The sequence below is a fragment of the Myxine glutinosa genome, chromosome 14 (assembly GCF_964187855.1).
Source record: "Myxine glutinosa chromosome 14, kmMyxGlut1.1, whole genome shotgun sequence".
Classification (NCBI taxonomy): domain Eukaryota; kingdom Metazoa; phylum Chordata; class Myxini; order Myxiniformes; family Myxinidae; genus Myxine; species Myxine glutinosa.
In genome coordinates, this window is record NC_136274.1 from 29,304,546 (window position 1) to 29,328,584 (window position 24,039).

The 24,039-nt window shown below is 48.5% G+C and overlaps 1 protein-coding gene across 2 annotated transcripts in view; it reads right to left on the reverse strand.

The window, feature by feature from the left end:
- LOC137439543 (uncharacterized) overlaps positions 1 to 24,039 on the reverse strand; it is a 49,635-nt gene that overhangs the window by 16,232 nt on the left and 9,364 nt on the right. The window contains exons 1-2 of one of the 2 annotated variants that reach the window (XR_013621348.1): positions 20,882 to 20,896; positions 12,493 to 12,594 (exon numbers count right to left, since the gene is read on the reverse strand). Coding sequence is in view for 1 of the 2 variants with exons in the window: in XM_078768133.1 (XP_078624259.1) it covers positions 12,493 to 12,508 (16 nt within the window). In the remaining variant the exon portion in view is untranslated. Of the gene's footprint in view, positions 1 to 12,492; positions 12,595 to 20,881; positions 20,897 to 24,039 lie in introns of those variants that run through there. The other variant, XM_078768133.1, reaches the window with a different exon arrangement.

Genomic DNA, 24,039 nt, shown 5'->3' on the forward strand with positions numbered 1-24,039 from the left:
ATATAAAATATATATATATTTGGACCTTTCCTTCACTTTTGTCAACTTACCACCTTGCTCATTTTTGAAGGTATCTTCACATTAACATAAATATTGATTCCACATTGGTTTCACAATGTGGATTTTATCACATTTTTAATCAAACTATCTTCAAATGAAATAAAAAATCAAATCAAAAATCAAATCAAAAATCAAATCAACATGAATCTTCTTCCTCTATCAAAAAAATTTTCGAAAAAAAAAATCAAAGTTATTTTCCCAATCTTCTGATATCCACTCTAATCCATTTTCCTATCAATTCTTACAGAGGAACCTAGAAGAGAATGGAAAATCAAAAGCTCTATCAAAAGAACAATAGTGTGTTGTTCAATACCCACCAAAACAAAAACATCAGCCAAAAAAAAAATCCTAATAAAATCCAATAGACACCATTTAGCTCAATGCAGCCTGATTCCTCATTTTACGAGTAGGAAACACAATGCCGCTTCTTGGGGGCTCTCCAAGAAGCGAAAATATGCTTCCCACTCGTCCTATTACCTCCATTAAAAAAGAGGATATTACATTTAAACCCGCATGTTTGTCTGTCTGCACAGAACAATTTTGATTTTCTCTACATTCGTTGATACGAATTACAGGAAAATTCTATCACAGGTGAAACCTCACCTGTACAATTTTGTAAAATTTGGTAAAATCACAATCATGTCATTGATCACATGGTATAGACACCATAATCGTGTCAACACAACAATCTTAAAAGCACTGGAAAAAAATCCTGGCAAAGGTCCACAATCCCTGATTGCTGTGTCCTTAGCTCCTTACAATGGTAATATTACCTACATAACATATTGTTACAGACACGACTTTGATGTTAAGGTGGGCCGAGCGGTATGGCCGTCGTGTCCGCACAAATTACCCGATTGTACCCGAACGTTGACGAAGCCGCGCCACGCTGGCTCAATAAGGAAAAAGAAGACACCCGGCTGGGTTATAATGACAGACACCAATGTTTCGATTCTCAATTATATTCGTAAGGAAAGGTTAGATTACAGGGGCTAGAGGTATATCACAGGAAGACAGGCACTTAGACACACTCTTATATTAACCCCGGACAGACGACAGGTAAACGGGACAACGGCTGACTCACACGGGGATTGGTGGCGAGGAAAGGCAGATAGCGATGGCTCAAGGTGCACTCTTGGCTCAAAGCAGGGTACAGTCCGGTCCAAAGATGCGGGGAGGTCACAGCGCTCGGAGGGGACGTTCTTTCTCAGGCGGGTCTTTCTCTCTCAGCGATCGCAGGCAACGTTCTTTCTCAGGCGGGGCGCATCTGACTCAGCGCTCGCAGGTACCTCTTTCTCCAGCTGGGGGCGCATCTCTCTTTACGTCCGCTAAGTCGCCACGTATATCCGGCGGGGAGTGACACGCCCTCGGCTCGCTAGCTCCGCCCCAGATGGAATCGGTCCGCCCTTCTGATTGGGTGCGGGGGGGGTTACCAGGCTCCGCCCTTGACGAGGAGCTGACAGCCAGCCCCTCTGGTAACCCCGTGGAGCGCGTGGTCAATGGCGCTAATCGAGCCGGTGTGAGGACGCATCCTCCCCCGCGCCGCCGCCATCTCCTCTGTTGTTGTTGTAATTGTTGGGGAAGAAGATGGAAGGAGGTATGGGAAAGGTCCTAAACTCACTACTGATGCCATATAATCACATTCTGGTGCAACGAAGAGTCAGAATTAATGGAAACGAGTCCTTAACTGACATAGATTAAGAATAACTAGCAAGATGTCCGAAAGTTGTCTACGTGTGGTGCGGTGGACCTGGGCACGACATTTAATGGGGGAATAAGGGGAAGGTCGGCTCTACTGAGTGTTATTTACATGCAATGGGACTAGGGAATGGGGGATTGGGGAAAGTTGGGGAGTATTGGAGAAATAGGGGAATATTTACAAGCGGATATGGAGGCCAAATTCCATATTCGCAACATTGCACCCTTCTCTACCCTCGGGGCGTCCCGACCCGATAAATTTTTACCTACTTTAGTGTGGCACGCAATGTAGTTCCCTCTACTATTAACTCTACCCTGAGTGCGACAGTTTTACAGATATTCACAAATGAGTAAATATGTCCCCCTGCGACGTTGCACCCTTCTCCTCACAGAAACACACCCACAGGATAACCGAATCCGGAAAGAATTCTCAAACTACACATACAGCCGGTAGGGAGCATTATTTACAAGACTACGCTGCTATTTACACTACGATCCAGGACCTGTTTTTGGAGGAACACATGCAGATGTTATGCATAGAGAGAGCGCGCTTGCCAACATCGATACACCAACCCACGAGTGCTCTGTGGCCGACGGCCTTTAATAACGTGCAGAGCACCCTTCCCGAGCATCAAAAGCACCACCCCACCACCAATCGGTGCAGTCACCATTGTTCATTGGAATAAAAATAAATTCGACAACCCCTAACCCTGCAGGTGTCTCTTGCTCTTCTTGTGGTGCACTTGGTGTTAACTAAAAGTGGTTCACCTGTATGGCATAGGTGCCACGTTGACCCATAGGTCCATCCCCGGGTGGTGCTTGGCCGCAAACGAACTGCGGTCCATTGTGGGTGGCCACAAACATTGCGGTCCATATGGTGTATCGATCCCGGCAGCAAACAGCGAAAGTGCAGGCCCACAACTGCGCAGCCAGCACCTCTCTCTCCTCTCTCTCTACCCCAAAGCCAGATCCTCGGAGGTGGGAGACAAAAGAAGCAGACAAGTGAGTAAGGTGGTAAGGGCGCAAAAGTGCACGCAATGTAAGGTGATGCACACTGGGGGCACATGGGAACCAGGTGAGACAGGTACGTTCCTATCGTACGCCCCCCCCCCCACCAGGTAACCTACATGGCCCCTCCCTTACCCCTTACTGTATCCACAAAACACAACACTACCCATAAACATCTACTTTACAAATCAACAAACATCCCTACTGTCTTCCCCGTTCCTCCCAGAAACCAAATTCGTCTTCTCTCCCTCCTAACCAATCAAATTTGCCATTTTCAACTCTCATCAAAATTTGCCATTTTCAACTCAACATCAAAATTTGCCATTACCAATTCATCATCAGTCCCTCCTAGGGAGGGAGAGATGGAATCACCCCAATGTCTCATCCACGTCGTGATGCGTCTCACAAATCCTCACAACAATTCTTACTTCCTGCAACACAAAACAAAGAAAACACAGGTGTGGAGTCATCATCATCACCACAGGTAAGTGGCTGCGTATGGTGCGACAGGTTCATCAATCCTAACTATTTCCTAAATGACTTTACAACTTTACACTACCCGGGGTCTTTCTCCGGCCAAACCATTGGCCCTCTTACACTATGGGTTCTAAAAACCAATTCCCATTGGCCAAACTGTGGTGCTCTTCAATTTGGGGTCTCACTCCCCCGATTCATCTCCCGGTGCCCTCGCACAATTTCTGGGCTGTGGCGTGTACCTCTCCCAGTGGGTCTACCCACCTGCACACCTCCACCACTGCAGTTGCCTCCGAGCTTACCTGCTCCTCACCCTAACCTAACTACCTGGGGAAGGCCCTCTGGCACTCTCCCCACTCGGTGCCCTCTCTGGCACTGGGCTACCCGGGTCCATCCTCCGGATCCTCGGGCCCCATCCACAACTCTACCGGCTCCCAGAGCCCACCTGCGGCCTCACCTGGCCGACATCCTCACAGTGGTGGAGTGCCCAACCAACTACACACACTAACAGGCTACACGCCCAGCCATTTCCACAACACTAATGCACCCATTCACAACACCATTCTGCAACCGCACCACAGATGCCAATATCCAACCACAATTTACCTGTACCCTCTACCTAGCACTTACACTACCCGCCCCGGGTACTCGTGAAAGGGGTCCACTCTTCCCCCATCCACACCTTCGCACCATGCACACCACTCCGTACCACCTACTCCAACTCTCTCCACACACCTGTACTTGCACACCTGTGCTCTCACACCTGGTGCCACCTGCACCCTTCTCTCCCCAAGCGCATTCGCGCTGATCCACAACACTCACTACTCATACACTGTTCCACACACCTGTCCAGTTGCACACCTGTGCAATCACACCTGTTCAACTCTCAACCACACGGCATCATCTCAGCTAACTACTCCCTTCTGAAACTTGCGCTTCCCAGTCGTCCCTTTTAAACTATTGCGCTCCCACGTCATTATCATCCATACTAATCTACCTGCGTCCCCACTACAGGTATCAGTCACTAACTAATCTTAACGTTACCTACTGTCATCTTCTAGGGCCCTATCAATATAACCTAACCCACCCGGGCTAGTTTTCACTGCCATACACCCCATAATCTATTGCTCCTTTGCCCCCCACATGGGAAGGATGGTGGATTTGCCATCCCACCACATCGGGGGTCTCTCACTACCAATTTTGCACATCAAATTTCAATAAATCAAAAATTTGCCAATCACTGCCCATCATCTGCCAATCACTACTGCCAATCCCTTGCCAATCATCAAATTTTGTTTTTCTCCAATTTTGGGTCCAAAACACTAACCTCATCACCCAGTCGACTCACTAATACCTCTCGGTGCGCCAATCCCTGTCCAAAGCCCGGCTTCGTAAAGCCAAGCAATGGATGCTGGTTGTTTTGTGCCAGCGGCTGGATGCGTCCGGCACTCGGTGCAGGGACGGGGGCTTACCCGTGCCGAGATCCCACGCACCACCTCGGCGTGGAGCCATCCAATGCCCCGATCTAGACCTGCCGGCACGTCTCACCAAAAAGTGGTCGCCATGACGACCCTTTCTATCGGGCTGCCAGCTCCGCCTAGTGGAGCACGGACGCGGCCGTTCAAAGCGAGGCCCAGCACGCACCGAGGGCCCGATTCGGCTATAAGTCGTTCTACACTCTACCCCGTCTAACGTCGATGCTTCACCTGGACGCTTACACCCCGCAGCCCGTTCCTTGCTCACACATCCAGCCGTGCCCATGCTCCTCGTACCTTTCCTTACACACCCAGGTACACTCATTCCACTCACAGCCTTGGTCACACACCTGACCACCGAACATTTTGGCACACATTCGTTGGTCGCACACCTCACCAAAACACCTCTTCGCGCCCCCTCCTCGGTCACCTCCTCTGTGACAATCACAGGTGTGCTCTCATTCGCACACCCAACCACGTGCCTCACCACCAACTCCAGCGTGCATTCCCACTCACGCTCTACCATTCCAGGTGTGCATCCTTCCATCCCAGGTGTACATCCTCTCTCACCTGTCACAACTAACTCACGCTCCATGTCACTCTCACTACTTTCACCTCCATTCCTGACAGCGCACTCACCCTTACTCTTGACAGCGCACTCTTTCCTCGTGCACCTGTCCGTCACACACCTGTCCGTCACACACCTTTCTCGCGCACACTCTTGCGTTACACCCTCTGTAACACTCACCACACCGCGCTTCCATGTGCTCCCTCGCACACGCGCTACGACCGACTCACTTTCGCCAGCACCCTCACTCCTTGGCACGCACTTTTTCCTCACACACCCCAGAGTCGGACTTTCTCGCACACCTCCTTTTTCGCACACCAGACCTGTCGCACACTTCACCAACGGCCTCTCACGAACACCCGGGTCCATCTCGACCCCCAAGCTTCTTAAATCCCCTGGCGCATCATACGCACGACCATATTGGTCACCACTTACACCGGGTCCTCTTCCTCTTCGCTTCTCCTCCATCACCTGCGAATCCCTCGTCCGGTTAATGGGCACATCATCACGATTTGAACACAGACTTTGGACCAATTCTTTTATCTCCTCTTTTATTTCTTTCTTATCCCCTCTCCGTCGCTTCTTAATTTCACTCATCCCTTCTTCCACTTCTTCTAATTTGTGCTTCACCTCTTTTATTCCCCGGTACGTCTCCTCAAGCTCATCCTCCAAGGCTACCTTGACCGTTTCCATGTGCGTCCTCACCTGCCGGTCCTTCGTCTCCATTACCTCTATCACCTCGTCCAACCTCGTTGTCAGTCCCTCACGTACCATCTGACATTCCCTCTTCGTCGCCACCAAGTCATCTTTTAGTTCTCTCTGTGTCGCTTTTAAACCTCCTAGTACCGCAGTGTTCCTTTGAACCTGCTCCACTAACTCCGTCTGTCCCACCGTCAGCTGCTCCACCTCCTGCGTCAGGTCCTCTATGCCCCCTTGTAACTTTACAGTCCCCTTTCTCACCTCCTTCTCCATGTGCTCCTTACAGTGCCTCACCTCCTCGCGCACTCCTCCGACCTCCTCACTCACTCCTCTTCTGATCTCCTCTCCCATCACTTGCATCTCCTGCCCAGATGCCACCCTCATCTGCTCCATTTCCTCCCTGTGAGCATCCAATTTCGTTTCTACCCCCATTCTGACCCCCTCTATCTGCTGCTCCATTTGTTTAACTTCCCTTTCCGCTTGGTCCCTCATGTCCCTCAATTTGCCTTCCATACTGTTTTCTAACCCCTCTAACCCATTTTTCACTCCCTCTATTTGATTCTCCTGGGCAGCCATTCTATTTTCTACCCCCTCTAACCCATGTCTCACCTCTTTTATCCCATTGTCTAACCCCTCAAAATTTTTGTCTAACTTCTCAAAATTATTGTCTAACTTCTCACCAGTACCCCTCGCTGCGTCCCTCATTACCCCCATTTCGTTTCCCATTACCCCCATTTGGTTTCCCATTACCCCCATTTGGTTTTCCAATCGCTCACCCTGTAGGTTGAGGGACGCCTGCATTTGCGCCATAAATTGCTCCATGAGGGCCTGCATTTGGGCCATTCCTCCCACTTGTGCAGCGGGTGCGGCCGCCGTAGCTATGTGCGAGGCGCCATTTCGCGAACCTGCCGCCCTCACTGCTTCGCTCTCCTCATGTCCCTCATGTCCCTCAATTTGGTCCTGGACCGACCCTGCTTCACTCTCCCCTACCGGACCCCAGCCGTCTTGATCCGCCATGGCGCGACTTGCAAAATTCGAGTTTTCGTAAAACAAATCCAAAAATTTTTTTTTTTTTTTTCGTTATAATTTCGGCGAGCGCAGTAACCGCGGGACCGCGCTCCGGATCGATTTTGTCGAGCGCCGTACGCGCTCCGGATCGATTTTCCCTCCCAAAATTTGGGCCTAACTAATTTAGTCCCGGGTCCGAATCCCACTCCTGACACCAATTGTTACAGACACGACTTTGATGTTAAGGTGGGCCGAGCGGAATGGCCGTCGTGTCCGCACAAATTACCCGATTGTACCCGAACGTTGACGAAGCCGCGCCACGCTGGCTCAATAAGGAAAAAGAAGACACCCGGCTGGGTTATAATGACAGACACCAATGTTTCGATTCTCAATTATATTCGTAAGGAAAGGTTAGATTACAGGGGCTAGAGGTATATCACAGGAAGACAGGCACTTAGACACACTCTTATATTAACCCCGGACAGACGACAGGTAAACGGGACAACGGCTGACTCACACGGGGATTGGTGGCGAGGAAAGGCAGATAGCGATGGCTCAAGGTGCACTCTTGGCTCAAAGCAGGGTACAGTCCGGTCCAAAGATGCGGGGAGGTCACAGCGCTCGGAGGGGACGTTCTTTCTCAGGCGGGTCTTTCTCTCTCAGCGATCGCAGGCAACGTTCTTTCTCAGGCGGGGCGCATCTGACTCAGCGCTCGCAGGTACCTCTTTCTCCAGCTGGGGGCGCATCTCTCTTTACGTCCGCTAAGTCGCCACGTATATCCGGCGGGGAGTGACACGCCCTCGGCTCGTTAGCTCCGCCCCAGATGGAATCGGTCCGCCCTTCTGATTGGGTGCGGGGGGGTTACCAGGCTCCGCCCTTGACGAGGAGCTGACAGCCAGCCCCTCTGGTAACCCCGTGGAGCGCGTGGTCAATGGCGCTAATCGAGCCGGTGTGAGGACGCATCCTCCCCCGCGCCGCCGCCATCTCCTCTGTTGTTGTTGTAATTGTTGGGGAAGAAGATGGAAGGAGGTATGGGAAAGGTCCTAAACTCACTACTGATGCCATATAATCACATTCTGGTGCAACGAAGAGTCAGAATTAATGGAAACGAGTCCTTAACTGACATAGATTAAGAATAACTAGCAAGATGTCCGAAAGTTGTCTACGTGTGGTGCGGTGGACCTGGGCACGACATTTAATGGGGGAATAAGGGGAAGGTCGGCTCTACTGATTGTTATTTACATGCAATGGGACTAGGGAATGGGGGATTGGGGAAAGTTGGGGAGTATTGGAGAAATAGGGGAATATTTACAAGCGGATATGGAGGCCAAATTCCATATTCGCAACAATATCAATATTGATTTATAATAAAACAATAAAATTAAGATATAATATCTTATGGCAAGGGGCAATGCCATCTCATGCCATGCCCGATGGTTCGGAGAAAACAATAACGTTTACCTGCAGGACATATTTCCACCCCAGGCAAGACCTACCTCAGTCAGTTCAACAAAACCCCCCAAAAAACCTATATAACGCTGATCTGGACCACACCCTACCACAAAGCACCCACCAGCCTTTTTGGTGGGGTTGGGGGGGGGGGTGGAGAAAGATGGATGATGAAAGGGATAAATTGCATCCAACACCAATCCATGTTGCACAAGGGAGGAATTCATGGTTTACATGCATCACATAGATTCATTCGTGAGACGGTCAAACAAAATTAATCAGACAGATATGAGACAGTTCATTGGAAAAAAAAGTCTCAAATTTTCCCGATGTCATGTTTCACTATGGTTGCATAGTGAAAGCCACACTTTCACTAGTGGCTACAAAATTGTTAACCTGTTGACAATTAAAATTGGAAAACCATCTCAAAATGTTTTGCCAAAAATCATAATCACTTCAAAATATTGACAATTTTGATCCAATCATGCTCAAATTATTTTGAAACTCAGGTAATACAGGTAATACAGGAAACCACAGGTAATACAGGTAGATTGGGAAGAGAAAGGTATTGTGGGGGAGGAGGGAAGATGAAGCATGGGGATTTGATAGGAAAGAGAAGTGATTCATGGGTGGAGTCAGACAAGGCATAGAAAAATAACAACAACAACAAAACTCTGAAAATTATTTGCACCATTGGAAGCATTTGCATCTTCAAAACATTCAAAACACATACATCCTATCTTATGAACCCCATTGATGATTGATGTGAGGTTTGAGAGACGGAGGATGGGGGGGGGGGGGGTGAGGTGGATGAGATGGGGGGTGGTGGTGTGAGAGACAGTGGGGTGGATGGGGGGTGGGGCGGGGGAGGAAGGTGGGGTGGAGGTGGATGGATGATGATGAGATGATGATGAGATGACGACGAGATGGGGGTGGATGAGGGGATGAGGAGCAGAGAGGTAGGAAGGCTGGGACAAGGCTGGGACAAGGGAAGAGGGAAAGATGGGGAGAGAGGAAGGGAGAGACAGAGGTTGCATTGAGAAAAAAAACCAAAAGACACTTGCTTCTGATCCCGTATGTACTATATGAACAGCGAAACGGACAATTCCCCATCATGGCTCACAAACACTGTCCAGATGCGTATACCAACGCCTTCACCAAAAACAACGATTCCCACCATATTTATCACTCTAGCTGAACATGGAATATATTCATATTTCATTTTGTTTTAACTCTGCCAGAGATTTGTATAAAATAACTGCATAAAACGAATGATATGTCCAAAAATAATAAAAACACGGCCGCCGGGATTCGAACCAAGGCTGCTATGGTTTCGTCCCAGCATATTTAACCGCTCGGCCATTTCCAAGTTGGGAAAGAAAAAAAATAACAAATATATATCTCTAAATGCCACGCGTCTCATGCACATTGGACGGGCACGTGAATGACCGTGCAAAACTCGAGTGCGCGTTGCACGCACTCGGGTGAACTATGTATGTGCATTATGTACGTGCATGTACGTGTGAACGCACTTTGCGTTCCTGTGTGAGCATATAGGGAGTGATGTCACGATGCGTGCCGCCACAAATATACAATAACCCGCGCAGCACGATGGCCATCAATGTGCAAAATTACATGTACCGACGCAAAACGAGTTTCAAAATCATGATTAATATCGTTGTTCACTCATGGGTCTGTTCAACAAAAGGACATCTATTTTATAAAAAACGAACCAGCCGTTTCAAAGATATTAATAGTTTTGTGTTCGTGCGAACGCGCATGTCAATCGTGTGAGACCCGTGTCAGTCATGCGATCCATCACTCAACGACCCCCCTACCCACCGTTCCTCTACGAACGCGCGCAAAATACAAACGCGCGTATCAAAACAGCCCGTGGTTCAGATCAACCCGCAGCTTTGCTAATGAGTTGCAGCACGTATCTCTGTCACGTGTAAACAGCGCATTAGGGCATATATTTACAGAACAAAAAAAATCGCTAAAAACTCGAATAATCGCAAAAAAAATAAAATAATAATAATCGCTGGTTATCGCAAAAATCACATAAAATCGCTATGGATGTACCATCCTTCCCTGTTCATTCCTTCCACTTCTACCGGTGCCAGACAAAAGATTTCTACCATTATTTATTATGGGAACCTCGATTTTTTCTGTTCCAGGAGCAAAAAGTTGTAAACAGGACATCAGAACATCACCTCCACCAACGTACAGCTTGAATCAATCGTGAAAATATATATATATACAAGTAAGGTCGACCATAATTTACATAATTATACAGTAGTACACCTCCATCTCAGTGGATCTTCATTAAAGAAATTAATGGCACCTTTACTGAAATGTTCCAGGGCTTTCCACATACCTTGAAGAGGTATGCCTTGTGGAGATGCCCACCGACCACATTTCTAATAAGTATAAACGCAATTGACATGAACAATACTTTTACAATTCTCGATACTATCTGTGTCCAAATTCAGCCTCACCAGGTTCATTGCAGACCCTTTTTAAGACTAGCAGGATCGTATGGACAAGCCGATTCTTCATACCTTGAACAATCACCTGGACATGTCCAGACCGATGTTAATCTCTTCCAGCGTTGCAAACACGGACGAGCCCCCAACTGTTGTGACTGCTTTTGGACACCTTTCTTAGCAAAACTCAATCAGACTTCACGAGACTCACTCAGTTTAAATCGAGATTTATTACTAATCTTGCAGAGAGTATTTTACACGAAAATACAGTTATAATTTACAGACAAAAATACAACGCGTCGTTCCATAGGGAGAATTCTCTCTCGCAGCCTCGGAGGGTCCTGTTAAATAGATCTCAGCTGCTTTGATCTCGCTCCATTGGAATTTCGAAGTCACTTTACGCCAGCCTTTCTGGCACCAAACTCCATATGTTTATCATTACGGAGGACACAAAAAACTGATGAGGTCCCTCCCCAAGTCCCACTAATGGAGGGATACATTCCAACTCCGCGTTCACATCCTTGGATGTCACTGTGTCATTTCACAGATGGTTGGCTGGTTGGTCGAAGTTCTTTGCACATTTCCTTGCATGCTTTAAGAACAAAATTCACATTGAAGTACAATTTAACTAATATTTATAAATTGTATTATATATTGTATCTATAATTATAGATACAATATATAATACAATTTATAAATATTAGTTAAATTGTACTTCAATGTGAATTTCGAAGTCACTTTTCGAAGAATGTGGATTATAATCCACATGGGTCAGGGACAAGTTTGAATTTGACTACCTGCATAACTCGCCGACCCTAACAAATATAGAAATCTTCTATACTGGGCAGTGTGGCTCTACCGGCAGGCTTCTACTGGCAGATGCCCTCACTGGCTCTCCCCCCTTGATTCCCACCAGGCCACCTGGCATGCCAGGCCCCTTCCCATGGGTATCTGCGCCCACTACACACTACACTAACTGGTCCCCTGGACCCCTACGGCCTCACCTGGCCGGCGAGCTCTCAGTGCCCAGTGTCCCCCCCTACAAGAGACACATTGACGAGCCACACTCCCAGCCTCTCAACAACACCATTGCACCTTTGCAAATCAAACCTTTCTACACCCAGCACCAACTGCAGAATGACACCCATTTCCAAAACATCTGAACCCCCTCTATTCTAATGCCAATGCAGGTGAGGGTTCGTCTCCATTGGGGGTGTACTCTGCTCCACAAACACCCACCTGGTATCATTCATTCAATCCTTTCCTCCACACAACAAAAAAAATTCGCCACGCACCTCATTCACACCTCATCTCACACACAAGCATTCTTCCATTCATCCTTCAATTCTCGGGACAACGAGGAAGAAAAAGGAAGACGCTAAACTATGGTCTGCCAATTCCAACAAATAATTCATTCCCAACTCGTCAATTTACATCGTCACTAACCCCTCTAATCTCTAACACAGTCTTCGTCCTGTCATCTACATACATCGTCTCTACACCAATGCCATCTGCAATTTACGTACCCTCTGGGTCACGTGGTTCCCCCACGGACCCAGGCTCTCACCTTTGGTTCCGCACATGGCGCCAGGCAATCCCTAACACCGTGCCTTCATCCGTGCCTCCAGACGCGTGCTGCACGTCCCCACACGCCACTCGTGCCGCCAACCTACCGTGGTAAGCCGAAGAGTGAATGGAATAGGCTTGATTCGTTAGGTCACACAACGTAGGCTTTATTCAGCGAGCACAGTAGGCCTACAGCCTGTAACAACACAGAAGCATAACCAGGTCTGTCGCTTAACACAACAAGCATAATATTACTAATAGCCGGCGAAGCCGGTGTTGTCAATAAACGAGTACGTATTATGTTGAAAACCTGATTATGCCTTGGCTCGAGAATCCGAAGCGCAGTGGAGGCAGCCATCTTGCGGATGCGGAGGTATGCATAACAAATTTAAAACGTTCATTAGGAGTTTCTTTCACCCGTCATCGTTTGATTCACAATCTTATGCACCTCCAATGTATTAATAAAATAATTTAAGACCAACATCGGCCCGCACGGGCCTGGTTATCTTCAACAAAACGCGTCACCAAACACCGGACCCAATGAGAGTCGAGCATTTGCAAAAATATTTCTAAAATGAAATCACTCAATGGAGACCGCCATCGACCGGATGCGGAAGTTTGCATAAAACAATTGCGAAAAAGTTCAATAGGAGTTTGTTTCACCTGTCATTCTTTGATTCACAATCTAATGAAACCTCTAATTAGTAATTAAAATACGTTAAGACCAACCTCGTTATCTTCAACGAAAATCGTCATCAAACACCAGAACCAATGAGATTCGAGCATTTGAAAAAATATTATTACGCGTTTCGGAGGGTGAAAACGGCGTCAAATATTCTAAAATTGACGGAGAATTCGTTTTTAGAAATCTCGCGGTTGTAGGGGATAGTTTTTCACGGCCAGAAATATCCGAAGTTGAGACGGAATTCACCGAATTAATCAAGAAGGAAATTTTAGAAATTTTAATCGCCTCCAGAATGCAAATGGTGTCATTTTGAACTCGGTACGGTACCTACTACACCTACCTACGACAAACTACCTAACCTACTGATGCCATAGTGATGGTTAAAATAGTGGCAAGAGGCTTTGGCTTCGCCGGCTCATTGCGGCTTTGCAGAAGGGTACTAGTACTTGTCATTGTCTCCTTCACATTTGCTGAGTCCGGTGCAGGTGGGCCCTACTTGATAAAAAGGGCACTCATTGGCACATAACTATTTGCCTTTGCAGTCACACACCAAGCCATCAATGAGTTCCGATGCAGTCATTCCTTCGTACAAGATCGGTTCAATGCCATTTTCACTGTCCTCACATCCAAGGGTTCGAGGAGACTCGGATCTCTTGTCCACACTCGGATCTCTTGCCATCACCCACAGCTTGGTTTGCCACATCGCTCGACGCACATGCTGTCGAAAGTGTGGCTCACTCGGTGGAAACTTGGCAATAGGCAAGTCGTTGGTGGTTGCAAGTTTTGTGTGTAGTTGGTTGGGATCACTGTGTATCGATTTTTGTGGTACTCTGAAGGATCATAGAGGAGTGTGACAAGGGATCGAGCTACATTGATGGCTTAGTTTCATCTTCATTATCCATTGTGCTCAGATTTTCGAAGTATTGCACTCCTTTCTTCTGCACACATTAGAGTACACTCTGTTCCCCTTTGTTGAAGAATGCAGAGGTGGAATCATAGCCTGTAAGGGCAAGTAATGAATGATCGTTTTAAGGCCATTTTCCCCGCTATCCTTGCGGGCCCCATGACAATCATGGTTCCCTGTTTGAGGCAATGTTTTTATGGCCGGATGCCCTTCCTGACGCCAACCCTTAGTCGCCTCTTACGATGCGCAGGGATACGGTGTACCTATTCTAAACCGGGGTACACACCGGGATCATTCATCCCAGCAAGCTGGTACTCAATTTGCCGACCTCGGAAGGATGACAGGCTGAGTCAACCCCCCCTGGTGTTAAAATTAGCGATCGACCGGGATTCGAACCCAGGATCCTAGGATCCCAAGCCAGCACCCTAACCGCTAAGCCAACACGAGGCTGTTAGAGCAAGTAATGCTGGAAGAATTGTAGGAATGTGGGGTCGTGATGGTTGTAGATGTCATGAACAAGGACGAACCTTTGCATGTTTTCCTTACTTGTAGTCATCCCTGTTTTCCACGATATTTCTGAAATGTTGGGCAGATGATGGATTGCCATCACCAACACATCCGTGTCTGTGCTGTCAATGATAAGTGCGCCTTCGATTGACTTCTGACATTTCGTAAATGACATGAGTTGCCATGAAAATTATTCTGCAGTTACTTTTGAACTTGCTTGATCGGATAGTAGATCAGTCGATGATGATGTGACTTGCTTTGTAATAATAGTGGCATCTGCATATGTACCAGTCAGGACGATAAGTTGCTCTTCCTGGAGGATATTCTGAGCACGCGTCTCAATGTCCAATGTTAGAAACAGGATGAAACCAGTTTTGTTTTCATCCACGTCAAGGTAGTCCTTCCAGTTGGGTATTGATGCACTTACAATCACTTTCTCTTGATTGGAAAACACACCACCAGCAGTGATTGCTGCACAGCAGTGCTAGCATGCGTGCTCGTTCCAATGTTGAAAAGGACTTCTGGGGTTTCTTCGTTGACTTGGAATGGATTTACCCTGTTGCTTGAGGTGTGCTGGATCAGAGTTTTGACATCATGCTCATCTCGGGTCAGAGCAGCCTTTCCTTGTTCTGGGTGTTCACCGGCAGCTCCATCTTTGTGTCCGATCCTCTTCCTCAGCTCACTCATGAATTCACCAGTGATGTGACGTGGCAAGCTCCAGTGGATGAGTGCTAGCTGTCTTGACATGACAAAATTCACACCACCAGCACCTTTAAGTTATTTGATGGATCTCTCAGTAGACATATCACTTCAGATTCCTTTGAAGCTGCCGCTGGTTTGACAGACTACAAATGCACCCTTCTGGAAAGCTTTCGCTGCATCATCAGGAAGTAGCATGTCGAGAAGGTACATAGGGGTCCATCTAATATAGTTCATCTTATCTGTAACGGTATAGTAGGGAATCTTGGAGGATATGCAGTGGAGACGGAGCTGCCAATCTCCCTCCCACTCTGCCTGGGTGGCGTGGAGTGTGAGTTCACAGGCATTCAGGAACATGTCTCAGAACTGAAAGGTGGGTGAGGCTCTGCTGGCTTCTTTTCTGAAGATACATCTTGGGCATCAACCCTTCGCTCCCCACCCCTCCCGAGGAAGACGAAAACAGGGCCTTGTGAACTTGTGCAAATTTAATAGATACACTGGGAAGGACAATCTCCGATTGCTGCTGGAAACCACTCGAAGCCACTCAAAACCTCAAATGCAGCTCAAAGCTGTGAGAAGCTGAGTGGTGAGCCAATTAGAGTGCTGCTACGCATGATAGCAAGGTGATAAAAGCTGAGGGACAGGTAGGCGTAAGTTGAGTCCTGCGAAAAGAACAGAATAGCTTGAAAGATAATTCAGGGAGGCACGAAGGCCATCAGAGAAAGTGTATAGGACTCAGAGTTCAGCGGTGGGGATGGGGAGGGAGGGGGATTTATTCGTCAGTGGTTGCATGGATGACCAAGAATGGGTTCATATGAGGCTGGAGCAATGGGTGCTGAAGGACGGAAAGACACGAATGGTGACCTAAAGAAAGTCCTCAAAGCACGCCGAAGCACGTTTGAAAGGTCCACTCAGCACGGGAACCGAACGACAAGCACTCCGCAGTGCAAAGGAACATGAATTATATCTTGTGGCTTCTTCTTTCTGCCTTGCTCTCCGTGGTAATGAAAAGTTAAGGTATCACGTAAGCAAACTTCATCATGGGTAATTCTTCTAATCAGAGAAATAAGCCTACTGATCAGTGTATTTGCTTCTTGTCCTTCCCACCTTTTTTTAATCAACCTTGTTTTCTCCCCTGGTGTGTCAGGCCTGGTGCACTTTAATAAACCCCGTTTCTCACATCGCACCCACCCTCCCTCTCTCCATCACATCCAAACTCCCTCCCTCCATCACACCCACCCTCCGACAATTGCACCCACCCTCCCACAAATGCACCCACCCTCCCACAAATGCACCCACCCTCCCACAAATGCACCCACCCTCCCACAAATGCACCCACCCTCCCAGAAATGCACCCACCCTCCCACAAATGCACCCACCCTCTCACAAATGCACCCACCCTCACACAAATGCACCCACCCGCCGACAATTGCACCCACCCTCCGACAATTGCACCCACCCTCCGACAATTGCACCCACCCGCCGACAATTGCACCCACCCTCCGACAATTGCACCCACCCTCCGACAATTGCACCCACCCTCCGACAATTGCACCCACCCTCCGACAATTGCACCCACCCTCCGACAATTGCACCCACCCTCCGACAATCGCACCCACCCTCCGACAATTGCACCCACCCTCCGACAATTGCACCCACCCTCCGACAATTGCACCCACCCTCCGACAATTGCACCCACCCTCCGACAATTGCACCCACCCTCCGACAATTGCACCCACCCTCCGACAATTGCACCCACCCTCCGACAATTGCACCCACCCTCCGACAATTGCACCCACCCTCCGACAATTGCACCCACCCTCCGACAATTGCACCCACCCTCCGACAATTGCACCCACCCTCCGACAATTGCACCCACCCTCCGACAATTGCACCCACCCTCCGACAATTGCACCCACCCTCCGACAATTGCACCCACCCTCCGACAATTGCACCCACCCTCCGACAATTGCACCCACCCTCCGACAATTGCACCCACCCTCCGGCAACTGCACCCACCCTCCGACAACTGCACCCACCCTCCGACAATTGCACCCACCCTACGACAATTGCACCCACCCTCCGACAATTGCACCCACCCTCCGGCAATTGCACCCACCCTCCGACAACTGCACCCACCCTACGACAATTGCACCCACCCTCCGACAATTGCACCCACCCTCCGACAACTGCACCCACCCTCCGACAACTGCACCCACCCTACGACAACTGCACCCACCCTCCGACAACTGCACCCACCCTCCGACAACTGCACCCACCCTCCGACAACTGCACCCACCCTCCGACAACTGCACCCACCCTCCGACAACTGCACCCACCCTCCGACAACTGCACCCACCCTCCGACAACTGCACCCACCCTCCGACAACTGCACCCACCCTCCGACAACTGCACCCACCCTCCGACAACTGCACCCACCCTCCGACAACTGCACCCACCCTCCGACAACTGCACCCACCCTCCGACAACTGCACCCACCCTCCGACAACTGCACCCACCCTCCGACAACTGCACCCACCCTCCGACAACTGCACCCACCCTCCGACAACTGCACCCACCCTCCGACAACTGCACCCACCCTCCGACAACTGCACCCACCCTCCGACAACTGCACCCACCCTCCGACAACTGCACCCACCCTCCGACAACTGCACCCACCCTCCGACAACTGCACCCACCCTCCGACAACTGCACCCACCCTCCAACAACTGCACCCACCCTCCGACAACTGCACCCACCTCCGACAACTGCACCCACCCTCCGACAACTGCACCCACCCTCCGACAACTGCACCCACCACCGAACAACTGCACCCACCACCGAACAACTGCACCCACCCTCCGACAACTGCACCCCCCTCCGACAACTGCACCCACCACCGAACAACTGCACCCACCACCGAACAACTGCACCCACCCTCCGGCAATTGCACCCACCCTCCGGCAACTGCACCCACCCTCCGGCAACTGCACCCACCCTCCGGCAATTGCACCCACCCTCCGACTATTGCACCCACCCTCCGACTATTGAACCCACCCTCCGACTATTGAACCCACCCTCCGACTATTGAACCCACCCTCCGACTATTGAACCCACCCTCCGACTATTGAACCCACCCTCCGACTATTGAACCCACCCTCCGACTATTGAACCCACCCTCCGACTATTGAACCCACCCTCCGACTATTGAACCCACCCTCCGACTATTGAACCCACCCTCCGACTATTGAACCCACCCTCCGACAATTGAACCCGCCCTCCGACAATTGAACCCACCGTCCGACAATTGCACCACCCTCCCACAAATGCACCCACCATCTGACAATTGCACCCGCACTCCCACAATTTCACACGCCCTCCCACAAATGCACCCACCATCCGACAATTGCACCCACACTCCCACAATTGCACCCATCATCGCTTCTGACATGGAATCCATCATCGCTTCTGACATTAAATCCTTCCTCTTCTCCAATGGCTTGATCTCAGATCATCAATTTAGATTCAGACCAGGCCACTCTACTTTGGACATGCTAAGCTTTGGACATGCTACGCCAGGTTTGGACTTTTTCTAATCTTCATCATTGATCTCTCAGACTCTCTTGAAAATCCTCTCTATCTCTTTGTTGATGACTCCACCCTCTGCCACTCCATCTCTCGTTCGTCAGATCGACAGCTAGCAGCCTCTTCACTCTCTGCAGACTTGGAGATGAAATCAAAAAGTGGTCAAACACGTGTAACATGTCCTTCAATCCCGACAAATCTCACACTCACCTTGTCTCTCCAAAAAGTCCGTTTAGAAAATCCTCTCATCTATTTTCTCAACAATGAGGGAGGGGAGTGTCGTTGAAGCTGAAGGGAAAGGTGTATGCTGCATGTGGGAGAAGTGTTATGATTTATGGGAGCGAGACATGGGTCATGAATGTAGAGCAGCAACGAAGGCTGGAAAGGGTGGAAATGCGAATGGTTCAGTGGATGTGCGAAGTATCGTTGAGAGAGAGGAAGACAAATGATGAATTGCGAAAGATGATGGGAATAGAGCCTGTGATTGATGCTGTGAAGAGGAACAGGTTGAGATGGTTTGGTCATGTGTTGAGGAAGGATGAAAGTGACTGGTTGAGAAGAGTGATGGAAATGAATGTAGAAGGAAGTAGAGGACGGGGAAGACCGAGAAAGACTTGGCTAAAGATGATGGAAGAAGAAATGCAGGCAAGGGGGTTAACAAGGAGAGATGCAGAAAATAGGGCAAAATGGAGAAGATCGTCATGGGGGCCGCAAGGCTAACCCCCGCTCTCGCAGGGAAAATGGCCTTAAAATGCATGTTGTTGTTGTTGTTGTATTTTCTCAACAATCCTCTCCAAGAATTTCTGTCACAAAAGCTTTTGGGTCTCACTATCTGCCATGATCTTTCCTGGGAAAGCCGCATTTGCAAGCTGGCCTCCAAAACCAGTCGCCAACTGGGCATCCTACGTCGTGCGAAGTCCTTTCTTGGCACACCTGAGCTCCTCACCACATACAAAGCTTTCATCTGCAGCTCAATGGAATACTGCTCTTCCATCTGGGCAGGTGCTCCTGCCTCACACCTAGCTCGTCTTCACGCTGTTGAAACCAAAGCTTTCAGAATCATTGGAATCTCCCACGATGAAGCTGATTCTGAGGGCCTTTCACTCTCTCACCGCAGGCAGGTTGGTGGTCTTTCTGTCTTCCACCGACTCCTCTCCGGCCTTGCTCCCCCAGCTCTGTCTGTGCTCTATCTCCCAAATATTCCTGCAGGTCGCACAATATCTGCCAGCAACCCTCTTCTGGTGAAACTGCCAAAATCAAGATTCATTGCTCAGCTTCACTTTCGTTACCCTTTTTCTCTGCCTCTGGAGCAATCTCCCACACTTTCTTCAATCCCACTGCTCCCTCCAGGTCTTCAAAACAGCTGTTCATCACCATCTCATATCTTTCCCCATCCAAAACCTTGATCATTTATACCCCCGTTAATCCACCCCAAACCAATTTCCTTCAAATTCCCTGTTTTCTTTCCTGAAATCCCCTGTAGTGTCCATCTTGTTTATCCCATGTACCCCTCCCCAGCCCTCTCCCTTCCACAGATCTACCGATGTCCCTGTTCTTTACTGGTGTTCTGCTTCCCTCTCTCCCCCTCTTGTCTCCTGCTCCTTTTATCCTATGTTCTATGTGTTACCTATTATACGAGCCTCAACTAAGTCTCGTATACAAAAAACCCACCCTCCCATGATCGCACCCACCTTACCACAATTACACAGTTCTTCCTTCCAATAGTCCAGGAGCCCAGAAGGTTTATTCAAGTGAAAAGCGCCAGAACGTTTGACCTCATGGGCTGATGGGGTCATCCACCGACATCACAAAAATGCATTGCTGCCGGGTCTGACCCGTGGCTTCCCCCCGAAATCACCCAATTAGTGACGCCATTACCAAAAAACCTATTTTGCTCAATATCTGGAGAACTATGCATGATAATATCACGAATAAGGTGTCCATACCTATGTTTACATGGTCAATCATTACACTGACACCCGCATTATTGCTAGAAAATGTATAGTTTACCGTGTAAATGTTTAGTTCACCCACTCAGTTAGCAACGCCATTGCGGGAAACCCCATTTTCATTAATATCTGAAAAACAATGCATGATAATATCACAAATAAGGTGTCTATACCCATGTTTTTATGGTGAACTATTACAATGCTATATATAATATAAATAATAAATATATATATTGCATATATATATATATTGCATATATATATTGCATATATATATATATATATATATATATATATATATATATATATATATATTGTTACGGACCGCGGATAAGGATGTTGGTTTGCCGAGCGGATGGCACCGCGGCCGAACAGTTACCCCGACTAACCCGATTCCCGAACGTTGGCCGGATCGCGCCACAGATATTCAATATGGAAAAGACAAAAGCGACACGGATGTGAAAGAGAAGAAGACAGAAGTAGGGAATACGAATATAATTTATTTACTATTTACAACCAAAGTAACCAAGGAAGAAGGAAAGATAATAAAATAATATACAGAAGATATTAGACACAGTGCAATGCTAGCTTATACAAGCTTAATTAATACCCAGGGACAAGACACACAGAACAAACTCACGTACACAAAAGGATGGAAAGGCAGGAGGTGGATGGCTGGAGGGAGAGGAAGGTCCACGGGTACTGCAGCACGATCGGCGCGTTTGGCAGCCGCCGTTCCTTCACGGCCCCGCTCAAAACTGCCGTCAAGGCCCCAAGCTGCTGTGGCTGAAGCTGCTGTGGCTGCTGCTGCTGCTGCTGAAGCTGCCGCTGTTGCTGCTGTGGCTGCTGCTGCTGCTGCGTGGACGTCGCGTGCTTTCTCCAGGACTCGTCTAACTCGTCTGGTCCAACCACGTCTCTTGATTGGTCCAACCACGTCTCTTGCTTGGTCCAACCACACACGTCTCTCGCTTGGTCCAACCACTCAACTCAACAACGTCCTTGCTTCTTGCGCGCGCGCTTTTATAGCGCCTCAGGCGATCAAGCCGCCGGCCTTCAGGACACGCCCATCGGTCAGCTCGCCTCGGCCCTGATTGGTCGGCACGGCCCTCTGGCTCCGCCCTTGATGACGATGGGTGGGCACGCCCTTCTTCCCCGCCCCAGGCACATGTTCAATGGTGGTTTTGGGGCGAAATCAGCAACCACAGCTGTAGCAAACCTGGCAAACTGCCCAGTGCAGTTGGCAATGGAGGCTTGGAGGGGATGTAGCTGGCAATTGAGGCTTGGCAATGGAAGTTTTGGGAGTGGGAATGGGGAATGAAGGGAATCTATCTTATTTCACTTGGTGCAATGGAGTGTCATTTTAATGGAAGACAAGGCCTTACCCTAATACACATAACAAAGATATAACTATCAACAAGGGGGAAATCTATGATTGGCTGACGTGATTGTTTATGACCTAATTATGGGACGCCCTTTGACCTTTATACATAACTGGAGTAAGGAGGGTCCAGAATAAAGCAAAAATAATAAAAAACAATAAAAAAACACAATTCTCATATCCACAACAATATATATATATATATATATATATATATATATATATATATATATATATACATACATATAATATACATATACATATTATTATATATAAATATTACAATCCTACGCCAGGTGTCCAGTTGATCTGACATTGGAGCAGACCATCAACAGGGATGCTGCTTCTCCCATGGGAGGCATTACCGCTTTCACAAATTCTCATAGTGCCTTCAGGAGGTGGTCCATCACTCTAACGCAATGTAGCACGGCCCAAACAGAAGTCTGTGAACTGGTCAGTCTCCAACCAGTGGAGGAACTAGCTAATCAGCTGAGGAAATGGCGAATGGAACGTGACAATGCTGACATGAATGCCCTCTTCAACACCTTGGACAACACATGCAACCCATTCGCCACTTATTCTCCTGCTGATCTCATCAATGTGTCATCAGGGAGAGCAGCGAAGGAGGAGACCAAAACATTCCTACTTGGAACACTGGAACGGGGGAAAAACTTCGACTTCAGTTCGAGGATGAGTGTGTAGTCGATTGTTCACGGTTTCTGAAGCCCGTGGCAAGGATCAAAATGTTGAACTTTGCTGCAGAGAATGTGAAGCAATCTAAGACCGCAGCACGAAGAGCGAATGCGGCAGAGGGAGTCAGGGATGTCTTTGGACGAATCTTAGCTGTTGCTGCCGAGACAAGCGATGCACTTGATCTGCATCACATTCTTAGCGACCCGGTTACTGAAGTACCACTTTCTCTTGCCCATAGCGATGGAACTCCCCTGAACACGGACAAGGCATCTCTCACAAAGAAACTTTCAAGCAGACAGGAAGTGTTTGTCGATGACACCAGTCTTCCCCCAATATCAGCCACAGTGATTGATGGCAGTATTATCCTCCATGAAACCGTGCTGCAGCACAGCAAGTCCACATATGCAACCATGGCAAAGGATCTTTTGGCAAAAGTATGTTTGTATCGTGGGGAGCAAATCCATTTCGTGCTCGACAAGTACCAGTCACCATCAATCAAAGATACCGAGCGAAACCTGCGTCGTTCAACTACTCCACAATCATTCATCATTACTGGACCTGACCAGGCTCAGCGACAGAGTGGCACATAGTTACTCAAAAGTGGATCATTCAAGGAAGAGTTTGCCCGGTTTGTCATGGAGGAATGGAAGAAGCTCCAATATGGTTCAATTCTTGGAAGAAAAACACTATGTTTCACATGGTGGTGTGTGTGTGAAGATGAAGAACAACGAGGATGATGTGCTGCAAATAGAGGAACAGAATCACCTCCAATGTCGACATGAAGAAGCTGACACACTCATTGCCTTTCACGCAAACAACATTTCCACTGGTAACATTCAGTACGGTCCACTGATACGGACGTCTTCATCATTCTGCTTGAGCTTTCTGGAAGGTCGGAAGGGATCAACATCATCATGGACTATGGATCTGGCAACCACCGAAGGTACATTGATGTCACTAAACTAGCTGCCATTCTTGAGAAGAAACAGACTGGTGTCACTGAAGCACTAATCGGCCTTCATGCCTTGACTGGTTGTGATTTCACATCGTGTTTCTACAGAAAGTGCAAAGTGAAGCCCTTCCAGCGGATGGAGTCAGATGCAGCTCATGTGATGGCATTGCGATCTCTAACAGCTGAGGAGGTAGAG